The 23,521-nt window shown below is 34.5% G+C and overlaps 3 protein-coding genes and 1 long non-coding RNA gene across 4 annotated transcripts; 1 reads left to right on the plus strand and 3 right to left on the minus strand.

The window, feature by feature from the left end:
- The first annotated feature begins 1,729 nt into the window (after positions 1-1,729).
- On the plus strand, positions 1,730-19,832 carry LOC132747878 (uncharacterized). The gene is made up of 4 exons (XM_060737406.1): positions 1,730-1,796; positions 3,434-3,654; positions 5,777-6,306; positions 18,681-19,832. Exons 1-4 carry the CDS (start codon positions 1,742-1,744, stop codon positions 18,874-18,876), a joined length of 1,002 nt encoding a protein of 333 aa, XP_060593389.1. The 5' UTR covers positions 1,730-1,741; the 3' UTR covers positions 18,877-19,832.
- Positions 6,905-7,734, minus strand: LOC132747863 (uncharacterized). Its single transcript, XR_009628173.1, has 3 exons — positions 7,660-7,734; positions 7,235-7,427; positions 6,905-7,030 (listed from the first exon to the last, which is right to left on the minus strand). It is a non-coding gene; the product is annotated as an uncharacterized LOC132747863 (long non-coding RNA).
- On the minus strand, positions 8,337-12,767 carry LOC132747881 (uncharacterized). The gene is made up of 9 exons (XM_060737410.1): positions 12,745-12,767; positions 11,821-11,909; positions 11,474-11,565; positions 11,151-11,252; positions 10,748-10,849; positions 9,984-10,135; positions 9,508-9,768; positions 8,941-9,287; positions 8,337-8,357 (listed from the first exon to the last, which is right to left on the minus strand). The coding sequence occupies exons 2-9, from the start codon at positions 11,905-11,907 to the stop codon at positions 8,337-8,339; spliced, it is 1,164 nt and encodes a 387-aa protein (XP_060593393.1). The 5' UTR covers positions 11,908-11,909; positions 12,745-12,767.
- On the minus strand, positions 13,950-17,929 carry LOC132747877 (uncharacterized). The gene is made up of 2 exons (XM_060737404.1): positions 16,357-17,929; positions 13,950-14,087 (listed from the first exon to the last, which is right to left on the minus strand). Exon 1 carries the CDS (start codon positions 17,813-17,815, stop codon positions 16,361-16,363), a length of 1,455 nt encoding a protein of 484 aa, XP_060593387.1. The 5' UTR covers positions 17,816-17,929; the 3' UTR covers positions 13,950-14,087; positions 16,357-16,360.
- Positions 19,833-23,521: the final 3,689 nt, after the last annotated feature.

Below are 23,521 nucleotides of genomic sequence, written 5' to 3' on the forward strand. Positions count from 1 at the left end.
GATAGCAATAGTGGTTAAGTTCGCTTCATTATCACACAGTACATCCGTTCACATAACTCCTGAGCTATCAATACTACAATGGGACAGGTAGGCATAATTAGATGATATTATCTAACATATAATGGATGTGACGATAAACAGAGTCCTGAAAATAGTACTTTATATGAGAGAGTATCTATACGGACAACACACACTCACCACGTACTATCGATAGTAATAACCTCAAGCGTTGGCCTGTTAACTTGAAAGCGGTATATTTACATATATGTAGTACGCGACTTATATGAAATACACAAAAGCTGCGCTTTTAACCAATATATGAACAGCCACAAAGAAACGGATCAACGCTTCCTTAATATTTTTAACTTTTTTGGTTTCTTTTGCGGCAAATTTTGAAACCAGTTATGCTATTTCTTACAATGTAAGTAACCTGGTGAAAGAACTTTGTCAAGGCGGCGACCGACAGATGTATGGCAATCAAATGTTTGTATCACTTCCGGAAAATTCCTGCTGCAAATCTTGTGAATTGGATCAAATCTGCATCGAAAGAAAAACATGTTGCGACGACAGATGGCAACTCATTAAAAACTTCGCGGCACAAGTATGTTTACCGGGAAGAAAGGTCCATAATATGAAAAGAAGCGTCAATAGCTTAGACATAAATTATTTAGTTCGAGCACATTGTCCAAGCAACTTCTTGAATGATGATATCAGAAATAAATGTGAAAACGAAGAACCTTCCACTCTCGAAGATGTTCCGTTTGTATCGCCAAGAAAAGGTGACGTTATTTATAAAAATAGGTACTGTGCTGTATGTCACGGGGAAACCAATCCTATCGTTTGGAATCTACAAATTGACCACACTTGTATACGGAGTGTATTTTTATCGGCATACAATAACAAACATGTTCAAAATGCTTCTATAATCAACGGAAAGATTCTCAATTCTTGCGCACTTAATTTTGAGAGACCTACAGAAACTCAAACAAACTGGAAGCGCTTAATATGTGCTCTTGATGCCACGTTCGTATCGAAATACAAGATACAAGATACAAGAAAATTTATTTTACGTCGGATACATATAAACAGAAAACATTAGCTCATGAGCTATTTTCCGACAAACACTAGTATATGAACTAAACAAAAGTAAAGCAGCTAAAAAGAAAATATAAGCATAAGCACAATTAAGTACATGGAAGTAAGATATTAAAGCAACTAAAAATTATAAGCATAAGCACATCTAAATACATGGATTTAAGTTATTATAGCACCATGCATGCTTAAAAGTTACAATAATTACAAGCAAGATAAACAAATAACTGATAATATACATAATGTACATTCCTGTAAAAGAGTTATATATTAGTTAAAGACAGACATGTATATAAAAAAAAGCATAAGCACATCTAAGAATATGAAATTAAGAAAATAAAAATTTAAGATAAGTTAAAAACTACAAAAGTTACAAGAAGAAGAGTACAAAAATAAGATATACATATACACCTATGTACATACCTGTAAAAGAAATATAATAGATATATATATATAAAAAAAGACATACATAAGTAAAAAAAAAACAAAAAAAAACATAAAACAAAACAATGAAATTACAAGGACTATCACATAATGCAAATAAAAAGTAACATTAAACATTTATTGGTATAATATTTGCAACATCTAAAGACTTTACATAAAAGCACATATAAAAACATGTTAATCACATGAAATGACGTCACCTGGAATGGCTACTGGCATGATAAAAGAAGATCTGAACGACTTATGTTTGAATGACAAAAGTAAGTATGTTTCAAGTCTTTGACCAGTTTCTGTCCAATGTTTGTGTGTGATTGGACGTTATATACCCAACACCATTCCATGGACGACGCTCTCGCTCTTTAAATAAATATGTAGATTATTTTGAATATACAATGTATTCTTATTTTGAATATTTAAAATGACAAATGAAAAAGACTAGGTCCTTTTAACAAAAAATATGTTGAAATGTTATAAATGTACAAAACATAGAATAAACAGTGAAGACACAGCTTATCTTTATCAAAGTATGACATCAAAAAAAATCATTGTTCACGTGAATTTAGTTTAAAGAATCATCGGCATTATAAGCAAACTATGTCTTATATTTTCCCGAAGAAATAAGGTGCAGTTTGATTTAATTAAAACGTAAAACTGTATAATTGTTATTAGATTTGAGTCATATCTATTAAAGTGGATTGGTCTAAAATTGGCATATTTTCATAGCTATTTCAAATAGGTATGAAAACAATAGAAACACATGTATATAATCTGGATATTCTTATGAAATATTTCTTTAAAAAAAACTAAAGTGATTTAGTATGAGTATATATATGATGAATAATAATATTTTGTTCTAGATCACTTTATCATCTGCAATTGTATCTTTATGTTATATTGGATCATGCATGTATCCAACGATTTTCATAAAATTATTTTGTGGTTTGTTTTCATGTATGATACTGAATACAATCTGGTATAACAGATCTTCTAATATTCACCGTGTATATCCAGTAACGCCAGAATGTGAAAATAACGCACAATTCGCGCAATTGACAATTGTTGACTGACATAAAATTATTATTTGCCCACGTCTGATCTTGTTAGAAAATAAGAACAATAAATAGAGGATATTGAATGAGTGTAAGTTCAATACTGAATTTATTGCACGAGTTGAATAAATTATATTATGCGAGCCTCTGGCGAGCATAATATTATTTTATTCAACGAGTGCAATAAATTCAGTAATGAACTTACACGAATTTAATATTCTATTTATCACATACCCAAAATAAAGACCGTTTAAAGTGAAAAAGAGTCATTTTTCATTGACGCGCCTATAGTATAACGCTAACATTTAGCGCGTCTTTACACTATGTTTGTATAACGCTAATGACGTCACGTCAAAATATATGCACGGCCGTGCAATACCATTTTTACGGAGTCGCAAAATCGGCACGGGTGTGTGATAAACTTAGTTTGCAAATAAATTGAATATAAAAATAATAGAAAACAATCAAGAGAAGAAGTTTCTGTATATTTTATGCCTGAAATAATGCACCAGTAAAGCTTAAAAGTCTCCATATGTCCTTTTTTGCGTTGGCGTGATGTGAAACCCAACCAAGACAGACATTTGGCTGGTAAACTTCTGTGAAAATTGATTATTTATTTAATTTATCTTTTCTCTTACATAAGGAAGTAACTTGTATTTATTTTACTTATAGAGACTATAATGCCCAAAGCTTGTAAAAAAGCATAACCTTATTGCCCTCTGCTAATTCACCAATTCACTTTTAACCATTTGCAAATGTTAGCGGAGATATTGGATCTAAGATATTTGTGTATTATTTAGTCCCTACTTCGATAAATGCAGATTCTAATGTAAAATTTTTCTTTCCAGGCGGATTGTCGGTTTCTCGGGTATCCCATATACAGTTTACCAATGTTTATTGCTATTTGTGCAATTATCCGTTGGGGACGAAATGTTTTTACATCACTCCTGATAGACTCGTACCCAGTATAATGGTTATCCTTGACCTGTCTCGTCTGCGCACAAGCTTGCCATCAAAGAAGCAACTACAAAAGCCTTGCAGTGACGACCAGTTCTACGACGAATTCTTTGTAAAGATAAATTTTGTTTTCTTTAAAGTGGATGGGTCTACAATGGAAGTATTAAGAAAAACAATCAAACAAAAAGCAATAGAAAATAAGAAATGTAGATCTATCACTTGAATATTCTTATACAATATTTCTTGGAAAAATATATTGATAAAGTTCTAAGTGATATAATATAAACATTTATATAATAAATAATACTATTTTGTTCTAGAACATTTTATTATCTGTTATATAAATAAATGAGCCGCGTCATGACAAAACCAACATAGTGGGTTTGCGACCAGCATGGATCCAGCATGGATCAAGACCAGCCCGCGCATCCGCGCAGTGTGATCAGCATCCATGCTGTTCGCTATCAGTTTCACTGCGGATGCGCAGGCTGGTCTGGATCCATGCTAGTCGCAAACGCATTATGTAGGTTTTGTCGTCACGCGGCTCATATGTAATATCGGATCGTGTACCTAGCACATGCCAACAACATCCATTTTATGGTTTGTTGTTATGACAGATACTATTTATCGTGGTCGTGGGGTTAGAGCCGATGACTTCTAATCCAGTTACCTCTCTGGCGTGGGTCCGATCCCCGGGATATGCTTTGGTAGTTTAGCACGGAGGAAGGTAGTCTAGTACTGGTGTAATTCTCCAGGAACGTTGGTTAGGAAACTACCCACCTATATGACTGAAATACTGTTGGGAAAAGGCGTAAAATGAAACAAACAAACAAATCAACAATTATTGTTGATTGTATAACTAACCTTCCATTATAGATCAATTCACTTTAATATTATACTATCTATGTATTCTACTATGTCATTTTCATGGCAAGTTAATGTGAACCATTGTTGCTTTGCTTCAATGTATAGTTTTTAACACGAATTTGTTGTCACTTGATAAAGCGCTGTGCTGATTTCAATTTCCATACAATCTATAATAATATTATTTGTAAAATGTATAATAATACTACTTGTTAAGTTTTTTGTTTAAAACTGTTGTTGGTTTCAATATGACAAGCTATTTTCGCCATTATATCCCGCCACTACCATTTAGATCGTTCCTAGAACTATTTTGTCAGTTTTAGGTAGAAATTTACATTTAACATTTTGTGAATAAAAACCAAGATTTGATATCGGGATTATAAAAAATTCTAACACGACCCGCATTTTTCCCTATTGAACATAGAAGAACTGAAAGTGTGTATTATTATGCAATAGAGTCACTGTTTGACGTTCTATATTTAGACGTGTGACGTAATCATTGTACATGTGACGTAACCGCTATGAAATCCGACGCGCTGACAATAAGTACGGAAACAAATCAGGCGCAATTTTGCTTAATAGCAGGTACGGCACCATTTATTTGTTTATGTCGTGTTAGAATCGAAATAATATATCCAAATCGGTGATTTTATCGCTGGATAACATCACTGTTTGTCGTTCGGATGCGCAACATTATATCACTCGGGCTACGCCCTCGTGATATAATTCCTCGCATCCGAACTCCAAACAGTGATGTTATTGAGCTATAAAATCACAGTTTGGGATATATTATTTCTTAATCATTCACTCATTTATGAACGTATTTTTAAAAGGTAGACAAGTCATCAAACTGAATAATTTCTTTACAACCTAATCTTATCAAGGACCTATGGTGGCAGATTTCTTGCCATGTCGTACTTTTGCTCTGCGGGTCGAAAAGTCGAAAACACGAAAATACGACAAAGTAAAACTTTTGTCGTAACTTCGCTCCGAGGGCGCCAGGCATAAACACAAAACAGACAACAATTAAAGTGGTGACTATCATATTTTCGTGTTTTGCCTGCCGCTCGCAGAGCTATAATAAGACAAATTAAGTGGTATATTTTTCCAGAGACATAGATCTATATGTTATCTATGTCTCAGATTTTTCGTATTTTCGCGTTTTCGCCTGGCGCCCCGCCGAGTAAAATTACGGTATGGACCATATGAGCCAGATATTTCACCAACACATGCAATATTTCGACCGGAATGGTTTGTGAGTTTCATTATCGGATAAATTCTGTTTTAAATTCATTCAATATTAGAAAAGTATTGTGGGGCAAATATATATTTAGAGGTTTTTTAACCGCAAACATACGTTATAATTTCAGAAAAAATGCAGGCAGGTGAAATGCCGAATTTTTGAGATAGCAGCCGCCGGGAAATGTGTTTCAATTATGTTAAGAAATAAGCTGAATTATGTATTCAACTTCGAAATTGTTCCGTCGCAGCCATTGAACACATCATCTTTAGGACACATATGGAAGGCTTTATCTGTATCTTTACGTGATAAATTTGGCTTTAGACGCTGTTCGATTTGTAGTGTAGTCGTAAAATTCACCATGACAGAAACAGGCAATAATAGTCATGAACACGTAAAATTCTACCCATCCTTCGTCTTTACAACGTCACCTTCCTGTGAATGGAACTATTTACTGTACCGTGCTGAACAGCTACGCCAAACTGTGTCACTTTGGAATGTAACCTACATGATTAGGTATGTCAACCCCTCCAAAGACTACGAAATGAAAATTAATATACTTCCGGTGATTTATCAACGCAACAAATGTGCTTCGTACTACCCCGACAGATTTAATTGCCCATGGACAACGCTGACGTCCACTGAAATGATTGAGTTAAGGTATTCCGACTCTAATAGTGAGGTTTTTGAAACTGCAAATGGTTATTATTTATAGCAAGTATATGCTATAACTCATTTATTTTCAAGTTTTCAGTCAGATTTACCGTCTGATTTAAATTTTATACAAAATTGAAGTTTACAACCCTTGATCGCCAGATTGACCCAAAAGTCCGAGCACCCTGCCAGACAAAAAGAAGTAATTTTTCTTATAAAAAATGAAAAAATAAAACAAAACATATATATGTGTGTTGGTTTTTAATTGTACATCACAAATAAATAAGAAAAATATGCACCAAATATAGTATACAGTATTAAAATGTTTAAAATGTTGCAGCTCGGGTTTGGAAAAAGGAGAAAAAACACGAAAGTTAAAAACAATACATCTATGTTTTTTACCTATATTACTCTGAAAAATATTAGTGCAACACATTTTAAGGACATAGAAATTATCTAGAACACCTAATGAATAAAATAGCAGATAATCAAAAACTTTTACCGTACTGATTGTGAAGAATTCAAGTTTAGAGTAGTAAACTATTTCATTTACACTTTAGAGTAGTAAACTTTTACATTTGCATTATCATAAACTATTTCTTACTAAGGTCTGTCGTCTCCAGATCAAACGTCACCAATGTCGGGTTTGTGAGCTGAATAGGTTTGAAGTCTCCTTTGGGTATTGGGGCTGGAATAGCCTCTATATCTGCATTGGTCTCATGGCCAATTCCTCAAAATCAATCACACAAATGATAAACATTTTTGTCTGGTCTTACCGGACAATTTGTCATAATGTATCAAGTTTTAAATTAATGAAACTTGCAAACATAAACATTATTTTTCATCCTTGAACAAATCTATATGGTATATATTATTATACTATATTAGTAAAATATTATATAGATACAGCTGCCAGAACACAAATTTTACTAACCAGACTGATAAGAGACTCCTTCCAACACCTCCTGGGCACCCTGGTTCACCGCCCGCTCTTTCTTCAACTCCAAACGGCGTCTTTTCGTTGAGGGAAGTTCCATTTTGGCCTGGACACGCTCACGATTTGTCTGGCACTTCTCAGCATGCTTGAGTGTGTGGACCCCAGGGGACAAGCCAGCATCTACATTTGCCTGCAATTATGGAAAAAACATAGTACAGATTACCTTATCTTGCTCTATTGTCTAATAAGTATGAAATAATAAGAGTTATATAACAACAGAACAATATTTTTTTTAATTTTTCTTTTTATAAATAATGTACTTTTCTCTTAAAATACCCCATAAATGAGTGTTATAGCAGCCAAAAATTTCTTATCTTTGTCAAAGTATTAAATAAATAATTTTTAATTTTAATCAGTTGTACCTTTCTTATCCTTTGTCCAAATTGAGACCAGAATGCATGTAGATCTGGAACGTGTAACTGTAAAATGAGACAACTGTAAAAAAGAACAGAACATAAAACTTAAACACCAGTAACAAAAAAAACAAACAACATTTTGCACACCTGAGATATATTGTTTTGATTACTTAGAATACTGAAAAGTTCAGGACAGATCTATATGAGTGTTCAAAGAATTTAATTCAGCCAAAACAGATAAAAAATAGCAGATAGGCAAGCATTTGTATTTGCATTTTCGGCCCAATGGTCATTCTTTGTGTAGCTTTGTATATTGTATGTGATTAAAAACTCAGGTGCACTACATCAGCAAACAAGAAAAATAATAAACATGCAAACTTGAAATACTTTTTCATAAATGTGCATTTACGCACAATAACCAGAACACATTTATTTGAATTACCTCTGCGATGTACTGTATTCCTAGAAAAGATTTCGCGCGTTTTAAGTTAGCGCTTTTCGCGGTAGGCATGATTCCGCGAATCTTTATAGCCGCGAATATGTCACTTATAACAAATCCGCGAACATTTCTAGCTTCAACCAAATAAAAACATAAACATGCAGAATTTTTATTATAATCTCTACTTCTCCAGAAACATATAAACACATGTGCTATAGAAATGTGTAAAAAAAATGTATGTATGTTATAGATACCTGTTTGGAACCTGAAACAAATTTTCAATTATTAGTAATTTTCATGCTTATTGACGTTATTCGCTAGTCACGGCGTATACAAAAACATTTACAGTTTGCGTACATTGAATGTTTTTATTTGCTTGGAGTAGGTGTAATCCTTTGTTAAAAGTATAATATTGATAAAGTGCTACATTGATGTTGTTATAATGAAAGCAATGTACTGTCCGAAACTGTGTAATAAATTACGTATCGACATTTTGAAGATAATGTCAGTATTAATTTAAAAGAGAATAAAAGCTTATGGGACTGATTAAATCTTACTTAATTACATAGTGAAAAAGGTAAGGAATTAAGTAAAAGTGTTCACGGAACAACCGTCCGTGTTCGACAAGTCAACAAATGAAAAAGTATCGAGTAACGTAGCGCTTCGGGCGCGACTTGTTAAAAAAATAAAATAATTAAAAGAACCCAACAGGCAATACCTCCAAAATCTATAATTCAAGCCGTAGCGACTTAATATTCGCGGAATTCGCGGTTACTACAAATCCGCGAAAGTTTGTCTCCGCGAAAATGCCGACGTTGTGAAAAACGCGAAATATTGTATCCGCGAACATTTCTAGGAATACAGTAATGTCTTCCTTCATTGATGCAAGCTGCTGTAGCGTGGACCCTATAGTCAAGAGACTTAGTGTTTCCATAATGGAAGCTCTTAGGCGCTCTTATTGAAACTTCCCTGTTGGCATGTTCACAAGCTTGTGATGAGCCAAGATCCGCATATTGCTCTGCATTATCAGCAAGAGGTTTAAAAATCCCCTCCAAGGCTGCCCGAAGTTGTTCGTCCTTCAATGGAGCCTTGTAAGGCAGACTTCTGTGGACATAACTCTTCCTGTCTTCTGGTGAACGCTTATACCCACAGAATCTAGGATGGCACATACTGTGATCACCAAATTGATGCGGAACTAAAGCATTCAAGTTTTCTCTCAGAGCATCCTTATCACCAGCATTTTTTGCAAAAGCATATTTCAAACACTTTTTGAAGATGGAGGATAGTAATTTTACTGATTTTCACATTTTTAGAGTGATGAAGACTGAAGAGATGTTTTCCAACATTTTTAACGACATGATTTTTTGTCAAATCTCTTTTTTTAGATGTATATTTAGATTGTTTTTTCACTCTACCTATGAGTGTATTGTCACCATCTCCTTCAACATATTCTATCGGAGTCCCTTCATCCTTCAGTTCCTGCACTCCTTTCTCCCCACTGACACTTTCCATCAGTTTGGCACTCCCACGATGGTTTCTAACACACAGGTGAGGTCTGACTGCTTGACCCTTACGGTTGCGTGCCCACCAGTTACACGTTCCACAAACCCTGTTGGATACAATTGACTTAAGAACCTTCTTCCCATACTTTGACTTTGACATGAAGAATGTGTGTGCTGAAAGAAAATGAAAACTTTATTTATATTTATTAATACTAGCTGCCACCATTTCATGCAGAGTTCTAAAGTTTTGTACAATAAGATAAATTTCTTTTTAACAATATAAATTAAAAGTGAAATCAGTCAACCAATAACGTTTTGACCCAAACAAACTCAATATTTCCTATCTATGGGCTAAACAAAAAAGGCAGAAATTTCATTACAAAGCTTACAGGTTAAACTATCAAATCCACGTTTTTGCCAGGCGGTGTCAACTGAACAGGACATTCCAAGTCTGGTCCTACACTGAAATTTGTCTTGAAGGCGAATTTTGGCTCTTTCACAAGAGATCTTTCTACAGCCGTCAGGTTGGGAATTTTGTCTTCTGGAAATAAAAATCAATATAATTATTCACAAATTAAAGGGACTCCACTGAGGTATTTTGACATGATGGGACTGAAAATATTTTTTCCAGATAAATCTACGATTTGATGTAGGTTTAGACCACTAATTTTTGTGCAAAATTTCAGATTGAAAAAAATTACCCAAAATGAAAAGCGGTAAAACGCTTTTCACTCAATCGGGCTGAGAAAATCATTAAAATACGATTTTCAATTTATTTCATAGTATATTTCTTAACTATCTTTGCATATATTTCTGTTTAAAGTGCCCCAGCTCATCTATGTAAGAAATTCAACTGTAATGTTTTTAGGCTTTTAAACCTAAGTGAAGTCCCTTTAATAAATGTATAAACATTTCTCCATTTCTGAAATCAGGTTAACTATAATGCAGCATTAAAACTGTGTGCAACTTTTGTTAAAATGGGAACCATTCAATCTAATTTTAAATTGTGTGTGAAGCTCCTGAAATTTATATAAAGTTGTAAAGTGCTATAAAAGTTAAATGTAATGCCATTTGCAGTTTATTATATATGTAAGAGATACCATACTTTACAAAACTTCTTAGTAAACCAATGCTTCAGTAATCTAAAAAATACCTGGTAAGTCGTTCCTGATTGATGGGTGTGTCGCCTAAATCACTCCAATTACCATCACCTTTGTCAGCCTCGGCACTGGCACAGGACTGTCGCAGCACCTCCCTGGAAATAATGCGATACTGTATTTACCAATGTTGGAAAATAAAGTCTATAAAACAGTGAACTAAGAAATTTGTTAAGTTGCACCCTGTCACCCGAACTCTCTGCTTCTACAGTAATCACTTAAGTTGTTATACCACTACCACAAATTATGTTGACTGCATTGTAACAGGACATGCATAAAAGAAAATGCACTGCAGGTATGTCAATTCTTTATGCTTGCTAAAATTATACAGACTGGGACTTTATATATAAAAAGAAACCTAACATGATTAAAAAGTATGGTATAAATATGTTTCTTTACTTTGTATGAGGGGATGCATCTGGCATTGCTCCAATTCCAAGGTTTTCAATTAGACTGTCTATAGACTGCTTTGCCTCATCAGTCTCTTTTTGTGAAATCTCACTAAACATACAAATACATGATAGTTAATGAAATGGAATTTTTATGATTAGTCATGAACAATGACTGACAGACATTAACAAACTACTGACGGTATTTAATTTACATGTGAATTTTTTTATTGACCGTTAGACAGCTATAATAGTAATTAATATTAGTTTAATAAAAAACAAAATTATATTATTAAAATTATTTAAATTACTTTTTATCAGAATAAAACTTACTCCATTTCCTGCTTGAAGGCCATTTTGGCAGCTGCCGCTGATGACTTAACAGAAATCTTCTGTACTGTTTCTCCAGCCCGAGTTTCCATCTTCTGTAAAGTAATAAATTATTTGGAATGAGTGGTCCCTGAATTTTTCACCGCTTAGTTAAAAAATGTGAATAAGAGTGATCACTGGAGCACCTATTAGGTGCAAAACTAGACTTCACTTAGTTACAAAATGCATCAGGGAAAGTTTTGTTTTGAGTACAACATGTATAAAAAAATGTTTTGTGTAATGCTTCAAAATACAGTTTGTACATTTCAAATGAATTATGACTAATTTACAAAAATAATATGAGTTCATACCTTTAAGTTGGAGTGACTTATAGTTGGGATGTTTATTGTGGCGAAAATGTTGTTAACACGATCTGGGCCCCCAATACTGTCTATCATTGCTGTAAATAAAGAACAATTTTTTATTATACATGGATTTGTATCAAGGCTTCTTAATAAAATTTGTGCAATTAAATATTTGTATTTCAAGACTGGTTACATTATTATACCAATGTGCACCTAAGATGTGTGATGATTAATATATGCATAATTATGCTCATGCAACAGCAATAATATGCACACATAACAAATACAAATGTAGCTACTTTATGCTGTGGTGACGCGTCATAATTAATTGTGAACATGACTAACTCTTATTCACATGACATAAAATGATAAAGACATGTAAAAAAAAGTAATAAACATGTACAAAACTCTGGAAACAAAGTGATCCCCCGGAAGCATTAATAAGAATTGCAGACTCGGTTTGATTGAGTCTGAACATGAGGGGTACTGAATAAGTGCAACATCCCTCACGACCCCTAGCACCGGCTTGAGCAACACATTACAGTGTTGGCATCAATGATCCCGAAGGACAGGAAAATATAGCAACACTGAAGTGAAGTACATGGCAACTTTTTACGGCTGCCACACGGCAGTTGTGAAGTACAAAACTCTGGAAACAAAGTGATCCCTCGGAAGCATTAATCACAACAAAATAACAAAAGAATTGCAGACTCTGTTTGATTGAGTATGTACATGTGGGATAATGAATAAGTAAATCACATCTTCTGCACTTATTAATTTAACTCAAATTATAACAATCCAATATTATTTCAATGCATAGTCAATCTTTAAGTTTAATAGGCATAGTCAATCTCTCTAATTTTTCATAATAAATTTCATTCCATATTCATTTCAATAAAATGAATGCATGTATCATAAAAATAAGCATACCTGTCCCAAGTTTAGTATTTGCAGCAAAAATTATAAATTTGTTTTCAAATTGAAGTTTTATGAATAAATAATACTTACCTGGAATAACAGTATGAATACTCTTTTTCTGATCCGCATAATAAACTTTCTCCCGGAAGTTGATAAACTTTTCGTGAGGCGCATGCGCACTCTCGGCAAGTTATCTACTTCCTCCTCTCCCAATAAACGTCAGTTCCTTTTCTGGCGAAAGTATTCGCCCCAGGACTGAAAGAAAGAGGGGAGGTTGGGAGGGTAACTGTTATTCCAGGTAAGTATTATTTATTCATAAAACTTCAATTTGAAAACAAATTTATAATTTTTATTTCATAAATAAAAACTTACCTGGAATAACAGTATGAATAAAACCAGATTTTACAGCAATGTAAGACTGGTGGTGGGAATCTTTCATAAATAATCATATACTTCAAAAAACTAAGAAATTCATTCCTACTCACCTTAGTAGAATGAAATGAGCATGATCTTCATCATCTGTTTCTTCCAAACATACAAATGAGGAATTCCTATTGCTTCTTAACAGTCATATATACAAATGTATATTTACAAAATAGTTCTATCCCACTGTATTTACATACAAACATCATCATTTAATGGACATCTTCCTCAATGTCTTGACATCTTTCTCGATGTCTTAACATAAAAATAAACAAAATATCCTGCGATCCGCAAGAATTAAGAGAAAAGTTCCAAATGAAGTGATTACACATTCATATAATCTGTATTTATAGTCCTTAAATAGTGCCGAGTAAACGTAGTTTCTCTTGACCAATCGGCACTTTCCATTATCTGTTGAAGTGAAGCACCTTTAAACAATGCAAAGGAAGGCCCAATGCTGCGAGTAGAATGACCTTTTATTTTACCTACGTCTTTACTTTGTGACTTGTAACAAAACTTAATAATGCTAACCAACCATCTGGATATGGTCTGAGCTGAAACAGGTTTATGGGGTTTCTTTGTTGCAATGAACAACTTAACAATTTCTTGGTCAGATCCTGCATTACGAAATTTTTCTGTTCTTTTTAAATAATGAAAAAGCACTCTTTTAGGATCTAAAGTCCTGTTTTTTGGTAATGCTGGAATGAAAATATTTCTATCCGAATGATTCGGTCTATCTTGCTTTGATAAGCCAGTTCTAATAAAAGTCAATCCTTTCTTCTGGACATTAACATAGTTTTCACCTAAACGTAACGATTGCAAATCACTGCAACGCCGAAAAGTGGTAATTGCCAACAGAAAACAAACTTTCCAAGTAAGATAACGTAAAGATGCATCCTTCAGCGGTTCAAATGGAGCTTTCTTCAATGAATCTAAAATGAAAAGAAGATCCCATTCAGGTACTAATTTTTTTAAAGGAGGACGTTCGTTGAAAACAGCTCTTAACAATCTTATAATAAAAGGATGTTGTCCGATAGGTGTATTATCAACTGGGCCCAAAATTGAAGACAACATCGATCTATAACCATTAATAGTTCTGTATTTGAGACCTTTATCAAACAAATATGTCAAAAAATCTGCACATTCCGCTAAAGTGGCAATATACGGATCAATTTGTCTTTCACAACACCAGCTATTAAATTGTTTGAATTTGCTTTGATAATCCCTACGTGTGCCAGATCTCCATGACTTAGACAGTAATTTTCTTGTGTTTCCAGAAAGGCCCTTTGACGACCAATGTCTGTTGACAACAGCCATGCAGTCAAATGCAGAGACTCTGGATGAGGGTGTAATATTCGACCCCTGCATTGAGTCAAGAGCATTTGGCTGCATGGCAGATTGATTGGATTTGCAATTAACATTTTCAGTAACAGTGGATAATGATGTTGTCTTGGCCACTGATTTGCTATTAGTATTATTGTACAATGATATTTTTGCATGTGACTGAGTACTTTGGGAACAAGTTGTGCTGGTGGAAACGCATAAGCAAAGAGATTTTCCCATGGAATTGACAGAGCATCTAGGGCAAATGCTTGAGAATGGTGTATCCAAGAGCAAAACAGTGGAGTCTTTTTGTTCTGGAAAGTAGCAAACAGGTCCATCATTGGATGACCCCAAAGCTCGAACAATTTCAGAACCACTGTCTTGTTCAAGGACCACTCTGTCTGACATACTCTCTCCCTGCTCAGTGTATCCGCCAACACATTCTTCTTTCCCAAAATATGCGCAGCTTTCAGCAAAATATTGTTCTCCAGGGCCAGTTGCCAAAGGCGCATAGTCATATTGCATAATTGGGCTGATCTCGTGCCCCCCTGCCGATTGATGTATTGGCAAACAGTTGTATTGTCTGATCGGACTAGAACATTCTTGCCCTTCAGTTTTGATAGAAAATGTTTGAGACTGAACATTACTGCTAACATTTCCTGACAATTTATATGAAGCATTTTTTCTGACAAAGTCCACTGACCTTGACATGTCAAGCTGTTCATGTGACCTCCCCAACCGTAGCCACTGGCATCTGTGGTCAGTGTTATTTGAAAGTTGTCTTTCAGTAATGATCTGCCCAAGCCAATGTTCTGATCCAATAAGAACCAATTCAGATCCTGGATCAGTTGAGGTGTTAAAGGAATTTTTGTAGACAGATTCATTCTGATAGGGCTCCAATTTTTTAATAAATGAAGTTGTATAGGTCTCATGAACAGCCTGGCATTTGGAATAAGCTCTAGACATGAGGCTATCATTCCGAGTAGGACTAAGAAATGTCTTGCAGTGCATTGACCCTTTTGAATGTTTGACACAGCTGTTTTTAATTTTTCCAGTCTTTCCATGCTTGGAAACACTAGCCCTTTCATTAAATCCCAATAACTGCCCAGATAATTGAGAGTTTGCATTGGAACAAGTTGTGATTTTTCCTTGTTTATGATGAACCCTAAATGAAAGAGAAGGCTGAGTATTTGATAACGATCTTTCAACAATAACATTTTTGTTTTGTTTACTGCTAACCAATCGTCTAGATAACTTGCTAGACGAATATTGAATTTTCTCAGATGTGCGACTACCACTGAAATTATTTTGACAAAGACTCGAAGAGCACTTGTTGGGCCAAAACATAGTGTTCGAAATTGGTAAGTTACTCCTTGAAAATGTAAGCGCAGATACTTGCGATGATTTTTGAAAAATTTTATATGGAAATAAGCATCTTTCAAATCTATTGAAAAAGCCCAGTCTTCTTTTTCTACAAGGTTTAATATTTTTGCCAAAGTGTCCATCTTGAAATGTTGTTTGCGGAGATACTTGTTGAGGGGTTTCAAATTTATCACTGGTCTCATTTCCCCGTTCTTTTTTGGAACTAAAAATAATGTGCTGTAAAAACCTGAATTTGCTAGTTTTGGATTGACAACTTCTATAGCATTTTTTTTCTAAAAGAGATATTATTTCTTGTTTGATTATATTTTGACTTTTTGCAGGGACACGTGTTGATTTTATGCCTAAAAACTGAGGTTTTTCCTCGAATTCTAACTTGTAACCCTGGCTTATCACGTCTAACACCCATTTGTCTGTGGTGATTTGTTGCCAATGTGATAGGAAATGAGACAGTCTGCCCCCAACAGGTATCTCCGGATATTTTACTATTACACTTACCAAGTCATTTTTCATCTGTTTTTGCCACTGGCTTTCCTCTACCAGATGGGGGTCGTCTCGTCCCGTAGCTATAACCTCTGCCACGAAACTTTCCCCGGCTGTCAGATCTTGAGATCTTAGGGATACGAAAATTGTTCAACCCATACGAAGAAGTGCTTGGTTTTTCAGTCAATTTCTCTATCGGTTGTTTCTTTTTATACTCAGAGAAATTACCAGATGCTGATAATTTCCGTTTCTTGTTCAGATCTGGGATTAGATCATCAACTTGTTTACGTTTTTCTTTCTTGTCTTTCAACAAAGTTTCTAGTTCTTTGCCAAAAACACCATCCCCTGACAAAGGTAAATTGTAATAGTCCCATTTATCAGTTTGTTCATGCAGACCTGTATCCTTCATACAACATGATCTTCTAACAATATGATGGAAAGCACCAGTTCTTCCAATTTGGTCTAAACACTTCGTACTCATAGCAAAAATATCTTTGACCATCTGAGAAGCTTGATCTCTTTCAAAATCAGTAGAATTTAGCATTTGAAGTAGGTTACCGAGACTTTGTTGTATATACATTTGAATAACGAGGCCTAACCGAGCAGCTTGCTGCCCTTTATATGCAACTTTTTCCATCATCTTAGCTGGTTGTGTATATAACTGTTTTCCTTTAGCAAAAGAAGCCCTAGGCCCATATCTTTTAGTAAGACATACTTCTACCATATCATCCAGTGATGGCACCTCTAGCAATTTTTCAGCATCTGCATCAACTGGAAAAAGGTCAAAATTTTCCTCGGCAAAAGCAGACAAAAAGTTTGGTTGTTTACATCTATAACCACTATCAATAACCTCAATTTGTGATTTGTCCAAGGTTAAACCCTTTTTCTGTTCAACTTTTTTAACAACTGCATCTTCACCGAACATTTCAAATAAACATTTTCTTGTATTTTCAGAGAGATTTTCCACATTTTCCTCCCTATTGTTGTTTTTGTCCAACATGGCGCTATCATTATTTTCATGAGCAGGAGAAATTTGACCGCCAGCAAAAATTGACAACATGTCAGAGTCAGAATCATCTTCACTGGAGTCAAATAAAAATTTGTCACGATTTCCTTTAGAATTTGACTTTTTTCTTTGTCCATTAGTATCATCATTTAACTGATTTGTCACAGTTTGTTCATTTTTTTCACCGGATTGTTTATCTAAAAAAGTTTGCAACATTTTTTCCATATTACACATTCTGTTGCTCAATTCGTCGTATTTTTTCGAAAGACTTTTCTTTTTGCCTTTGTCTTTAGTCAATAGCAATTTATTAGCAGTATTTTCTCCTGCCGACACGTAAGAAACGGTGTCATTTCTACTCGATAGATCTCCACGTGTTGGCGACGCCATATTCTCGTCATGAGGCTCGTCAGAAAATCTGTCGTTTTCAGACGTAATTTCACCCTCTTCTGCATGATGACACGTCGCCATAAGACAAAACTGGATAAATCTCAAGTAGAGAAACTAATTTCCACTAAAGAAACTAATCAAAACTAAAAATTAACCGCGGACGAAGCGAATACTTTCGCAAGAAAAAGAGAACTGACGTTTATTGGGAGAGGAGGAAGTAGATAACTTGCCGAGAGTGCGCATGCGCCTCACGAAAAGTTTATCAACTTCCGGGAGAAAGTTTATTATGCGGATCAGAAAAAGAGTATTCATACTGTTATTCCAGGTAAGTTTTTATTTATGAAATAAAACATGGCATGCCTTTTTGTTTGTTTCGGTGTGTTTTCCCGTATGTCACACGGTTCACAGCTGCACAGTCCACATTTTGACATATCACGTACAAAAACCCTGACAGTCCTTTCTTCTGCTCACCGATAACATTATATGCAGTAAGAGGCACAGGCCCTAACCCACATTCTTTACAGACTTTTAGATTATCCAATAAAACACCAAATTCAACCACACGTCTACCTTCCCTCCACTTGTTGTTGAAAAATTTGTTTGTTTTCCTTTGTTCCGGTATTCCTGGAATATTAATGTCACCCGAAGTGTTCGGATTACCCACGACGTAGTTGTGGTCTTCTATAATATTTCTATTAGTCCGTAATTTTTCACAAACACCCCGTTTTAACTTAAAAAATCGTCCGTACTTATCTCTCACGGGCGCAGCCATTCTACTTTTGAAAACGAGGCTACCGCCTGGTTCCCGATATTTACGTCTTTCATACAGCGGAGCCGGGACCGGTTATATCTAGTTTACGCCGGTACTCGGCAAAGCGCGGAATCCCGACAATGTACGAAATAAGGCGTAATAAGACGAAGATTATTAGAGTCGGAAAGCCTTAAGAAACCAGACGGGGAATTCAACTACACTAGTGACGCGTCAGAATGAAGATGGCGATTTCGAACTGTGCATTTCAGCATACAAAAACTTAATAAGTGGCAGTAAGTCATGCAGTTTACACATTAAACATTTTACTGGAGCCCGTGTCATGTTTTTGGCTTTGTTTGCCATGTCAATGTTGAAAGATGTGTTCATGTAAATCACGTGTAAACGTGCGTTCTTTAGGAAAAGTTAGGTCAAATTCTTTATCGAAAGAGAGTTATGATTCAAATTGGACATGGATATTCCAACTTATTGATATGACTGTAAAAAAATACATTTTTTTACTTTAAAGAATTTCCAATACTTAACTGTTAACTATAATATTGTATCCAACAATACCTTATAAAATAGCCAACATTTTATTGATTTTTTAACATTGAGTGGACAAGATACATTAATGTTAATTTTCAATACCAAATTTTTAATTTCCTTTGATGAATTATCAAAACCAAAAACATTTAATTAACCAAGTTTTTCTGAAGAATGGAAGTTGTTGTAGGTTTTCATTATATGTATATATATATAAACATAAAACAAATCATCTTCTCTGAATTGACAAAGGCTAGAGGTTAGATATTTTGCATGAAACATTGTGTAGTGGATCTCTACCAAGATTGTTAAAATTAGAGCCCTGGGGGTCAAAATTGGCCCCGCCCAAGGGGTCTGTGATTTTTACTATGTACATATAGTAAAAACAGAAACCAAAACAAATGTTTTCTGAATAGGAGAAAGCTACAGCTTAGATATTTAACATGAATCATTGTCTGCTGGACCTGTAACTAAACCCTTGTGTCATAATTTTGCCCTGTCCAAGGGGACAGTGACATTCTTTGTTGTCCTTTTATGTACAGCCATGAAATTTAGATCATGTGCACCGGTTGAGATGTAAAATTGAATTTGAATATCAGCTGACCTAGAGTTTGACATTTGACCAACTTTCTTGTCCTTTGATGTAAGCTATGAAATTTGAACCATGTGATTGATGTACATTCATGAAATTTAGGCCCTGTGAAATATGACCTTGACCACCAAATTCACTAGAAATTTCAATTGTATAGAAACAAAAAAATATTCTGTTCCTACAGTACTATATAGTGTTGTATTATGCCATGTCATAGCGTTTTTTACAAATGCGATTAGCAAACTTGATTAAAGACTACCTAAGAATGCTACTGACAAAGTTTAATGATCATCTATCAATTAGCTCTGCAGATGAAGATGTCTAAAGGTTTTTCTATTTTTAGCCCTAGAGACCCCTAAAAGGGGCCAATCAAATTAAGATGAGCAAACTTGATAAAAGACTACCAAAGAAGGCTACAGACAAAGTTTGGTGATCATTCATCTATTAGTTCTGTAGAAGCAGATGTTTAAAGGTATTTCTATTTTTAGCTTTAGCGGCCCCTACAAGGGGCCAATCAAATTAATATGAGCAAACTTGATAAAAGACTACTTAAGAATGCTACAGACAAAGTTTGGTGATCATCCATCAATTAGTTCTGTAGAAAAAGCATTTAGAAGTATTTCTATTTTAAGCTATAGCGGCCCTTAAAAGGGGCCAATCAAAATAATATAAGCAAACTTGATAAAAGACTACCCAAGAATGCTACAGACAAAGTTTGGTAATCATCCATCCATTAGTTCTGTAGAAATAGATGTCTAAGGTTTTTCTATTTTTAGCCCTAGAGACCCCTAAAAGGGGCCAATCAAATAAATACGAGCAAACTTAATAAAAGGCTACCCAAGAATGGTACTGACAAAGTTTTGTGATCATCCATCTATTAGTTCTGTAGAAGAAGACATTTAAAGGTATTTCTATTTCAAGCTATAGCGGCCCTTAAAAGGGGCCAATCAAATTAATATGAGCAAACTTGATTAAAGACTACCCAAGAATGCTACAGACAAAGTTTGGTGATCATCCATCAATTGGTTCTGTAGAAGAAAATGTCTAAAGGTTTTCTACTTTAAGCCCTAGTGACCCCTAAAAGGGGCCAATCAAATTAATATGAGCAAACTTGATAAAAGACTACCTAAGGATGCTACAGACAAAGTTTGGTGATCATCCATCAATTAGTTCTGTAGAAGAAGACGTTTAAAGGTATTTCTATTTTTAGCTATAGCAGCCCCTACAAGGGGCCAATCAAATTAATATGAGCAAACTTGATAAAATACTACCCAAGAATGCTACAGACAAAGTTTGGTGATCATCCATCAATTGGTTCTGTAGAAGAAGATGTCTAAAGGTTTTTCTATTTTAGCCCTAGTGACCCCTAAAAGGGGCCAATCAAATTAATATGAGCAAACTTGATAAAAGACTACCTAAGGATGCTACAGACAAAGTTTGGTGATCATCCATCCATTAGTTCTGTAGTAGAAGATGTTTAAAGGTTTTTCTATTTTTAGCTCTGCTGAACCCTAAAAGGGGCCAATTGAAATGACATGAGCAAATTTAAGTGTGACTATCACAAGGATGCCACAGACCAAATTTTAGTTAAATATGCCCAGAAGTTTCAGAGAAGAAGATGATTGTTGACGCATGACGACGGACGACGGACGCTGAAGTATCCCCCTTTGTTACTAATAGCTCACCCTGAGCCTTCGGCTCTGGTGAGCTAAAAAAAGAAGACAATTTAAGTTCTTAATTGCAAATATAGAAACTTAGGAATGTAATGTTCAAAGACATTTTACACGTGAAAAGATTAACTCCGAGAGAGACATAGATCCGACATGAGAACACATTAGTCAAAATATGTCGTCCCTTCGTGTTTTCGCATTTTGAGGCGAAGACGCGAAAATATTTGGATGGCGTTAATCAGCCACCATACATAATCCATTCAAGGCGAATTTCTCAAGCATGTCGAAAGGATGTCCGGAGATGTGTTAATATAAAACGCTGATATTTCGTGTGTTGATAAAAATACTGTTTAGATTCTATATGGTTTTGAAAAAAAAACTGTTTCTATGTAACTTTTCACGGAAATGGGCTGTACAATGATTGCGTAAAAACAATAAAATGTCGGCTGTAGAAATCGAAAGGCATTTTGTCACGTGACTTTTGCCCATGCTACCGAAAACTACCCATCACAATATCACGGCGTTGAGACGCCGTGAAATAAAACTCAGTACATGTATATTCATTATTTTGTCATCTTATCATTTATGATTTAATTGTTCCAATGTTTTTCTTGATGTAATGCTCGTGGATCATATGTGATTTATTTCATAATAAATCTTCTTCTTCTTCTTCATCGTCATATGTAAACAAATAGTAATTTAATGCTGGGAGTTTTTGTTGTCTAAGTTTATTCCAATATCAGGGCTGGGAATCAAAACTGCGTCGTATCCTACAAAATGTAAACAAACGCCGCCATCTTGGAACGAAAAATGTATGTTTTTGTTAATAACTCATTTTGTTGGAAATGACTGAAAACCAGATATATGTATTAACACGCTACACTATTTTCCGCTTCGTTCGGTATATGTTGCTTGCACAACTATTTTGTAAAACAAAAGTTATAGCGAACTTGCAACTCGAAGCGGGGCAGAATTTTTATGAAAATGTGTGGATACGACGCAGTTCATATTGCTTTATCTATCGTTTTTTCCTTCAAATCAATTATATATTTGTTTCAGAGTTCACCATAAACTTCGAAATATAATTTTTTCATCATTGACTAAAATTTCATAAAAAAGAGATGTTTATTTTCTAAGAAAATAATGATTTTTACGAAATGATACGACGCAGTTGAAAATAAAATATGATACGACGCAGTTGTAATTTTAGCAGTCTTTTCAACAGGGATAATTTTGGCAATAAATTTCTATTTTATGCAATAATCACTTGCGCTAGATAAAAAAACCCAGATCATTTGCGGTGTATAGCAATGTTCTGTTGCTTTTGATTATTTAGAATACATTGTGCCATGTCCAATATAACATTTAATTTGAAAGTTTACATTGCGGAAGCTACTTTTCAGTTAAACATGAACATGTTACCTAATTGATCATAATATCTGAAATAATTTCTTATACTGTCCTGTATGTTCAATATTATCCCTATATTTTTTTTCGCAAAAATATTGTAGAAATCTATTAACTTGAATTCATTTTGGCTAGCTACGCTCTAAGTTAACTGTGGTTCTGCATGTTCTTGGTAATGACTGCTTTTTTGTGGTTTGTTTTCAAACTTTCACACTACACATAAGCTTTACTAGGGGCAATGATTTCAGTTGCGCCTTTGTGCATTATTTCAGGCAAAATGTTGCACCTGCAGAGAACCGATCGACATTTTTAAACTAGCTTGATAGGTTTTCCACACGAAAGAATAAAAAGTCCCTGGTGGTTTTCGAATTCATAGCAGTTCAGTTCAAGTGATTTGAATTCGGTAAACATAAACACCTGTCTGATTTGTTTTTTCAACAAAATTTGTTAACGTCAGCTGTACATCTAAGCAGCTTTTTATTAACTTCTGGCATGAAGTTTTAAGATTATAAATATTTTAATTAATTATAAAGAGAATAACATTTACATTTCTTGTTTCGGTATGACTAGCAGAGAAATTTTCAATGTAAACAGGGGGCAATCCTCTGTGAAGTCATTTTCTTAAAACTTTTGTGTAAGTTTTCAGGCAATTCATTATCAAATAAAAGTCACACTTTAGTATATATGAAGGTATGTTAAAATACCATGTCTCTAGCCTGTTGAAAATTCGCAGTGATAATCTGTTCTAAATTTTCTGTTCAATATTGTGAAAACTTCTTTAATACTGTTGAAAGGTCATGTTTGCCTATATCTGTATCAAATTT

The sequence above is a fragment of the Ruditapes philippinarum genome, unplaced genomic scaffold (assembly GCF_026571515.1).
Source record: "Ruditapes philippinarum isolate M1 unplaced genomic scaffold, ASM2657151v2 ctg899_1_1_1_1, whole genome shotgun sequence".
In the NCBI taxonomy this organism is placed as follows: Eukaryota; Metazoa; Mollusca; class Bivalvia; order Venerida; family Veneridae; genus Ruditapes; species Ruditapes philippinarum.

Bases quoted from the DNA above. Each gene is read 5' to 3' on its own strand.
- LOC132747877 (XM_060737404.1), bottom strand. From the start codon at position 17,815: ATGGCGACGTGTCATCATGCAGAAGAGGGTGAAATTACGTCTGAAAAC.
- LOC132747878 (XM_060737406.1), top strand. From the start codon at position 1,742: ATGGCTACTGGCATGATAAAAGAAGATCTGAACGACTTATGTTTGAAT. The intron at 1,797-3,433 runs GTAAGTATGTTT...TTTTCTTTCCAG, and splicing joins CTTATGTTTGAATGACAAAA to GCGGATTGTCGGTTTCTCGG. The intron at 6,307-18,680 runs GTATTCCGACTC...GAAAGCCTTAAG, and splicing joins ACTGAAATGATTGAGTTAAG to AAACCAGACGGGGAATTCAA.
- LOC132747881 (XM_060737410.1), bottom strand. From the start codon at position 11,907: ATGATAGACAGTATTGGGGGCCCAGATCGTGTTAACAACATTTTCGCC. The intron at 11,566-11,820 runs GTATGAACTCAT...ATTACTTTACAG, and splicing joins TAAGTCACTCCAACTTAAAG to AAGATGGAAACTCGGGCTGG. The intron at 9,288-9,507 runs GTAGAGTGAAAA...TGAATGCTTTAG, and splicing joins TGGTGACAATACACTCATAG to TTCCGCATCAATTTGGTGAT.